At 40.1% G+C, this 8,434-nt stretch overlaps 1 protein-coding gene across 1 annotated transcript; it reads left to right on the forward strand.

Annotated features, from left to right (window-relative positions):
* Window positions 1-5,056: 5,056 nt before the first annotated feature.
* LOC148028850 (putative germin-like protein subfamily 2 member 5) lies at window positions 5,057-7,943 on the forward strand. Its single transcript, XM_087688626.1, has 6 exons — window positions 5,057-5,610; window positions 5,687-5,828; window positions 6,010-6,151; window positions 6,718-6,854; window positions 7,033-7,169; window positions 7,527-7,943. Exons 2-6 carry the CDS (start codon window positions 5,759-5,761, stop codon window positions 7,698-7,700), a joined length of 660 nt encoding a protein of 219 aa, XP_087544752.1. The 5' UTR covers window positions 5,057-5,610; window positions 5,687-5,758; the 3' UTR covers window positions 7,701-7,943.
* Window positions 7,944-8,434: the final 491 nt, after the last annotated feature.

Here is an 8,434-nt window from a genome sequence, read left to right on the forward strand (position 1 = left end):
ACGTATAGTTTGAAGCAACGGAGAGTGAAAATTTGTTAGATCTGATGTCCAAGAGAAGAAGGATGATTGCTTTAGTTTCAAAAAAAAAAATGGAGAAAAGGGGCATGGAGAAAAAGGTTCCTTCTGTCTTTTGAGCTCATTTACTTTTTTTCTTTTAAGCATAATTAAGCAATAACCCCCCAACTATCTGGTTCTAATTTTTCATGTTCACACTTGACTACAAGTGCTTTTGACTTGGTCAAAGGGACAAACGATCTTAGCACCGTGATCCCCGATTGGACGGGTGACTTTCTTGTATCGAAATCTATCACCTTGGCCTCCATCACATGATTTTTGGCTTCTAGATCTAGTAGGTGCATCATAATGCCAAACCTTACAACCATTAAATGGGGGTTCAAATAGACTCCGATCGATGAATGAACAATTGCATTGGATTCCTAGTGTCTAAACCGCATCCAAGAAAACTCTAGCTCCTTGACCCATAATCATTTCATTTTGCACCAAAAATGCCTCTTTTACGAGCCTTAGGCTACTTTTGTGCTTGAATCTCGGTTGTAAAATTAGCTCTCATCGGCGACCATGGAATACGGCTACTTAGCCCATGAGATCCATGAACTAATTTGCACAAACATAAACCATTAAGAGCATCAAGCTACTACAAGGAAAAATACACAACACAGCACAAACATAACTCCCACCCTACCCCTTGACTAGATCAAGGCATGAAGTTTATGAGGGATAGGCCAAGCATAGTCTGACAAAGATCTAGAGCTGGACACTAACCAATGACTCAGTGGATAAAAAGAACTATCAAAGGAGCCATATCCGAAGTGGTGGTATGGCCCACCTACTTTACCTAAGACAACTAGACCAAGAACTCCTACTAGGTGACGGCTCCTATAGCATGGTCTATAAAAAGTCACATATTTATTAATTTTATCACATTTTTCTTCAATATTTTATACTTGAGTGTGTAAAAAGGAGGAAGCTAAGCGTATTGAGACCTAAGGAGAATAGGGCATCGGCCTCAGGTCATGTCTTAGTACCAAAGAATCTATCAAGCTCTTGTTGTTGTCTAGCAATCACTTCATGAGTATCTTGCTCATTATAAGATCTACTTCTAAGACTCTCACCCTATCGATGTTTTCTCTTGCTCGATTTCTACGTGAGATGGCTATGACATTTAAGCCCATTGCTCCTTGTTATAGATCTCTATGTGTTGTAGTGTGATTCTTACTAACCTCCTCTCCTCCTCAACATTGGCTATGATATTGGTTGTAGGTCTTCCATGATGTGTTATCCTTGTATGTTGGTCATATTGTGTGATAAGTCGTCAGATGTCACTTGGGTATCCTACTAAGTTAAGTTCAAGGTCAAGGTCAAGGTGGAGATCATTCTCGTTCAAACTAGTACTTGGCATGTTGGTTCTCTTGATCCACTAGTATTTCTATGAGGTTGACTAGGCAAGCTAAAGATGTGTCTGTAATCTTGGTTTATCCTTCCTTGCCTCAATGGTCTGATGGTTTTGTCTTCCCTACATTTTTATCTCTAGTTTCTTGGATCACTCATCTAGTTTTTGAGGTTGCACTTCTCTTAGTGGATTCATTTCTTAGCTTAATCCCCTTTAGAGTGTTCCTTGTTACTTCAAACATTTTGCAAGTGCACACACACTAACAGGCTTGAGTGTTCTGACTCGATGTGAGCAGTGTAAAATTAGGCTTTCCAGTTTTCACAAACACTTAAGTGTCTATGATGTAGGGTGCAACATTTGATGAAATCAATTACATCCACACTTTTACCAATTAGTTTTGTGTAGTTTCAACTCTTTTACATGAATCATGATTACTTCTAATAGTCAATTTTGGGTCCCTCATGGGTTTTGATAGGTGGTCTAATGGTTAATGAGCCTAGGCATTCAAATTGAATCTCTACCAAGGGTAAGCAACTAGTGGTTGGTAATTTCAGTCACTCTTGGACTATCAGGTTAAAGTTCTAGTGACAATCAACTCTATGGTCTCATCTGCAGCTCTAAGTTTCAACTTGGATTGCTAGGCAGCTAGATGTGGGCTTAGCAAGTCCTACAGTGGTCAAAATGGTAAAAATTTGTATTCTGGACAATCCATTTGAGTAATAATTTTACTCATTCTAGTCTAGACTCTGTCATCCGAGTGGTTAGACTTAAACTCACATGAGGGGTGCTCTTCCAAGTGTTTGATTCTATCGTCCGAGTCCAAGTGTCGGAGTAGACTACTTCAAGTCGAAGTGTTCGAGTGGACTTGTCCAAGTTTGAGTGTCAGAGTGGACTGAAGTGACTCAACCATTCGAGTTTGGGTGAGCTTGGCCATCGGATTCCAATGGACTTATCGGAGTGTCTGAGTGGGACCAAGGTGGCTTGGATATATGGGGCTGGTGAGGATTCCATTGTCCATGGCCTAGGGATGCCATTCAAGCAACGAAGAAAAACATGCCAGATGATATATCACCTCCATTTTGCACTATTCTCACTCAACTCAATGATTGGATTTCACTTTCAGTTTCATTTCTATATCAATTTCTCATTAATTTTTTGAATCTCTTTGAAATGTGTTTATCTTCTTGTATTAGATGCTCAAATCATGGATGTTGAGGTCATGGACGGTATCCTCCATTTTGTTTATTCGATTGATTATTTTACTTGGTAATCCACTAGCATGTAACACCTAGCTTTGTAGGTGTTAAATCATGGTTTATTGTTGATTGATATAATCTTGCTAACTCTTGACAGTGTTTTCATTCTTGCAGTTATCACTCATTTGCCTCATCAGTGAGACACCTCTTATAGCCAGACATCTATTAGCATTGTCATCGCAAACATATTTAAGAAAGCTTATGAAACTAGAGAAGGAGTTGGAGTATTAGTAAAATAATGAATTAGGCATATATGTCCATCCATAAGTTAATGTGCTTCAAGCCTCTCTCTATGTAGCATTGCAAGACCTACGAAGTAAAGCATAAATTACTTGAAGAATACTAAGTTTATGGGATAAAAAAGAAGCACCACACTCTCACAAGTAACCACTACTTAAATATAAAAATTTGTTAAGACTTTATAAATGAGGTTATATAAGGAATATGAGCAAATCCCTTCTAGATATTTTAAAAAGGAAAAACAAGGTTGTAGAGCTAGAGAGAGGAGAGTACTTTACTACTCTTCTCTCCACTTCTTCATTTAAGCTCCATTTAAGGAGGAGAGAGAGGGACCTCAATGGCCCAAAAGAGAGTTCATCTTTTCCAAATGCTTGAAAAAACTGCCCTAGATTAATGTCATTCTACATTTAACATTCTCAAGCTCAAAGCATGAGTTAAGCTAAATTGACTAGCTTTTATAAATTTATCTGATAATGTGAGGAGAAATAGAAGGATGGGCTTGTGGATGTTTTTATAGACTTTGGATGAAGAGCTTATAAATCTATCTAAAAACTAATTTACCAAACATGGACTTTTTCTAGCAAAGCTTTTCTAAGATTGCTTGGTTGTTGGTCCAAGTAAAACTAGAACATATTCCTACACCCTTAAAGTAATAAAAACTTAACACATGCCCATATTATCTCATTCTAGATTTTACAATATTCAAAGTGTCTCTTTCTAATTTCATACAATGATTACTCCTTCATGTTCTTGATGTTAGCATACTATTTTATACCATTTTAAGGTCATCTAAATACAATTAAGGGGCATGGACTAGAGAGCCATGATAACCATAGGGTAGCTTGGATGCAATTGGCTAGAAGCATGCCAAAACAATAACTTCTTCTTCATTGTCTATTTCTAAATGAGAAACAAATCCATTTGTTCTTCCATGCAATGTTTAATGTAATTTCTAGAGAGGAAAACTTGTTTACTCATCCCTACTCCAGCTTTCCCTTTTCAACATCCATTGTCCATTTCCAAATGTGTCATGCCCATGTGAATCTTCTAACTAAAAACAAAGACAACTAGTGGGAAGATACTAAGATAGAAAAATTTTATGCCAATTAGTGTTCGAGGTCCTGTAGGTGCCATGTGCCTCTTCGAAAAGTTTTTGCAAGGGAGGGAGGGTAAGTTCCATGTACACCATGTGCCCCCCCCCCCCCCCCCCCAAAAAAGAAAAAAGAAGATTATTATCAGTTGCACATTTGTCCACATTTTAGACCTTCCATCGAGATAGGTATTGAACACATAGTTAGCAACTCTCCTCTAGGAAGATCATGCCACTTTCCTTTGATGGGGATTGTGCCATGATAGTTCAGAGTGTGTGTGGTTCTTGGTTGGACAATGGCTTTCATCACTCCTCCCCCTTCTTTAGTTTCCCCTAGTCTAGAGGAAAGTATTCTATGTATAGTTAGCATGTGGTTCTACTCTATATTGTTTTGGGACAAGTTGGCTCGGGATGTCATCCTCTTTTTTCAATTGCATCTCCTCTTCATTGATGAGAGATGGTCCTTTGGAAATCAATAAATCGTTTAAGTTATGCTTGTGGTATGATAGACATGGCTCCATCCTAGGTTTAAAAATAAGTTACAAAGAGAGGGAAACCCAAGCTGCCTAATAATTTTGTGAGAGTGATTTTAAGAAAAACCATGCATTCACAATTTATTTGGAATACTATGAAAAGTAATTAAGTGAGGCGAATGGGGTCGTGGCCTGGTGGTTTAGGTGTGGATTGACTATTGTGGATGCGTGAGCTCAAAGCTTGGGTTAAGCTTCACAAATCATCTCAAATCCAAAGCAAGTTGTTGAGAGCACTTAAAGAAGGCAAGTCCTCTCATGAGGGTGGAAGCCTCTAAAGGCTCCACGTGGAGGTTCGATTGAGCCGCGGCGCGAGGGCAAAACGACAGAACATCAAGATTCACGCGCTTGGGGAATAAGACCAGCGCTTTGACCGCTTCGTCGCTGTGCCGGCGTTCCAAATATGCCCGCATAATCGCTCGATACGATCGTCGTCAGCATCATCATCGTGACTAACAACATCCTTCTCATACCGATATTGCTGCATTCAGGCCCCCCCCCCCCCCCCCCAAACTATTATCCTTTAGGCTCGCGTACTGTCAGTACATTCGTTATATAAACTATTAGTCAGACAAATGGAGCGCTAAGTCTCTCACTCTCGACGTTGTACTAATAGGGGAATCCAACCTCATCCTTACTCATGCTCCAAGCCTTCCACGGTTTTTAATCTGCTTATCAATCTGATCCAAAACTCATCCTTTTAGCCCTTGCAATTCAGCCAGCTAACTAGTGACTGCTAACATTTCCAGTACAATTTCCTATCTTGCTATCATATGAGCAAATTATGAACGATATCAGTCTGGTTGCCAGTTAGTGTACAATATCAGTGTTACTGCCAGTTAGTGTACAATATCAGATTCTTATTCCCAATTAGGGTTCTGAGCCGCACAGACGAATAAACTGCAAGAGATAGAGGCAATTATAGCTGTATTGTCTCACCTGATCCGCAGTTTGGGGGAGGAAGCAGAATTGCAACACTTGCTACTCAGATCCAGTGTCAGCTTATCGATTCAAGAGGATTCTGATTATACAGGCTTTGATTCTTCAATTCAGCACTGTATAGAGAGGATGCATAAAATTCAGGTGGCAGCCGTTTTGATGATGATGATGTTGGGTCACAGTTTTGATCATCATGTGCTGATACTAGTGGATGCTGCAGACCCAGACCCTCTCTTTGACTTCACCCAAAACCCAAACCTTACAAGCTTCACCTTGAGGGACATGATCAACAATGGGGATGTCTCTCATGGCCCCGGAGGAACCCGTGCTGGCCTCAACATCTCTCTCTACCCAGCTATGGAGTATGTACTTCAACACCCCACACATGTGATTGATGCTACTAAAACTCCTGTGCTTCCCTAGTAATCATGTCGTAGTTTTGACTGCTTTCCCCTTGTTTGTATGCTACTAAAACTCCTGTGCTTCCCTAGTAATCATGTCGTAGTTTTGATCATCATGTGCTGATACTAGTGGATGCTGCAGACCCAGACCCTCTCTTTGACTTCACCCAAAACCCAAACCTTACAAGCTTCACCTTGAGGGACATGATCAACAATGGGGATGTCTCTCATGGCCCCGGAGGAACCCGTGCTGGCCTCAACATCTCTCTCTACCCAGCTATGGAGTATGTACTTCAACACCCCACACATGTGATTGATGCTACTAAAACTCCTGTGCTTCCCTAGTAATCATGTCGTAGTTTTGACTGCTTTCCCCTTGATTGTATGATCATTACAAACTTCTTCTCAGATCCTTCATCACCTTACTACTATTATTACAGCACCACTGATCCATCTCTACACTGTCATATCACCATTATTACTACTACCACTGATCAATCTTCAGCATGTCCAGACTTGAATTGATATTGACGTCTAGTAATTACATGTTTTAGGATAGGTAATCAAGTTTCCTTTTTGCATGATTATGACGAGATTCATCTGCTCGATCATCTTTCACTGTTCTTGTTGATCTGGATTTACAGTACCATTAATGCTCACTGTAGATTTTGTAATATGCCGATTGTGATATTTTGGTCCAGTTGGTAGCAAGCCCGGCATGCTAGCTGCTCTTTGGTATATTTACTGATCGGCATGGATCTGCCAACTGTTTGATCTAATTTCTTTGTTTCAGAGGCTCAATCTGCCATCTCTCATTAAAATAATCTCACGATTTGTGTAAACACAACAGGTCCCAAGGATTGACATACGTGAGATTTCAAATGAAGCCGTGTGGAATAAATCTCCCACATACACACCCAAGAGCCTCTGAGATGCTCACACTGTTGGAAGGAGGGCCCCTTCAGGTCGGCTTTGTGGACACGGCAGGTAAACCGGTCAAGGTTTAGGAATCGGGTTGATTCATTTTCTCTGTGTTGGCCCAATGAATAAGGAACAGTGTTATCATGAGAGTCGATCACGAATTGATGTGTTTTCTATATCCAGCTTCAGCATCTGATCAATCAAGGCAATACTCTGATTGAATGTTGGATTGATGCGTTTGCAGGAGTTGCTCACGTTGACATAATGAACAAGGGAGACGTTACCATTTTCCCGAGAGGACTGCTGCATTATGAGCTTAACGTTGGAGATAAGACTGCTCACTTCCTCTCAGCGCTTGACAGCCAAAACCCAGGAACCTTGGTACATTTATAAATTTCAGTCTTCTTTGAACGCATTTCCGAATGTCTGGTCACAATTAGGGAACCGCCCACTTGGCAATAATCCCTAATTAATTAAGGACACCATTTCAGATTGTATTCGCTTAGTCAACCAACGGGCATTGCCTCAAATGGGATAATGCATTTTTCAAGAAAGCACCATATGTGAATCATAGTTAGCAAGAACATAGTAGAATGAATGATGTATGCTATTTGTGCTATCCTTCAAGGTTGTCCACATTGCCATGAGTTGTATTGGAATGATTAGTTAGTGAAGGTATTCGTGGATTACACTACCTACAACCTCAATAATGATGTGATGACTATTGCTTGTTGACAGACTGCAGCTACAAGTTTGTTTCAGCTTCCAGTGCGTGCTCTAGCAGCGAGCTTGAATCAACGGGTGACTGATGTGTTGGCCATTAAAGCTACTCTATTTGAAAATGGGCATGCACTACAGATGAGCACAATTGCAGGCTGTGTTCCTGGCAAAAACATTGTCAACAATTTCTAAGTTGATAGCTCTTATTACCACCCCAATAGAGAAAGCCCTTCTCATGGGTAAAAAATGTGGAATGTTTAGAAAATAGTCTATATATGTTCCTATTCTTCCCCTCTAGGCCCCTAGGCGTTCAAATGTCACATACCAACATGATCAAATCCACCCATTAATTTTAGCTCAGGAAATCATGTTTTATTGATTGATCGAGAACTATTGTAATAATGTATCTTCCAAGATGTTTTGAGACTCCACTAAGAGAGACAGTTCTTTTTCTATAGTGTTTCTTTGCTAATTTCCCTTCACAATAGCGACGCTTTTCTTATTGAACTAAAGAAGTGCCTATTAATATCCCTATTTTCACTTATCAAACTTATGGAACTATGTAGATATCAAACACACATACCCCCTCCCCCCCCCAAAAAAAACCCAAAATCATATTAGAAACTTGGGAGACAGGGACAATTATGGTGGCTAGTATTTGCTAATTTAGTTTGGTTTCTTTTAAAATATCAATGTCATGCTTTGAAAATGACTACAAGGGAATGGGGGTATAGCGATGGTCGTTTTTTACGTAAGATAGCAATGTTGCTAGGGATGCCAAAAGTGGTGAAAACTCGAGCATGGCATTTTGCCGCAAAGAGTTTGAGAGAGAAAAAGAGATCATGGCTTTGGGAGGGAGAGAGATAGGAAGAGAGAAAGAGAGAGAAGGAGAGCTTCTCACTACCCCCACTGCCACCGTACACAAA

The sequence above is a fragment of the Lygodium microphyllum genome, chromosome 11 (genome assembly GCF_053477565.2).
Source record: "Lygodium microphyllum isolate KBCC chromosome 11, Lygodium_microphyllum_v1.1.10, whole genome shotgun sequence".
Classification (NCBI taxonomy): Eukaryota; Viridiplantae; Streptophyta; class Polypodiopsida; order Schizaeales; family Lygodiaceae; genus Lygodium; species Lygodium microphyllum.

Excerpts from the sequence above, each read along its gene's own strand:
- LOC148028850 (XM_087688626.1), top strand. The coding sequence starts at position 5,759 with ATGGGGATGTCTCTCATGGCCCCGGAGGAACCCGTGCTGGCCTCAACA. Across the intron at positions 5,829-6,009 it reads TCTCTCTACCCAGCTATGGA|ACCCAGACCCTCTCTTTGAC; the intron begins GTATGTACTTCA and ends TGGATGCTGCAG. Across the intron at positions 7,170-7,526 it reads GCCAAAACCCAGGAACCTTG|ACTGCAGCTACAAGTTTGTT; the intron begins GTACATTTATAA and ends GCTTGTTGACAG.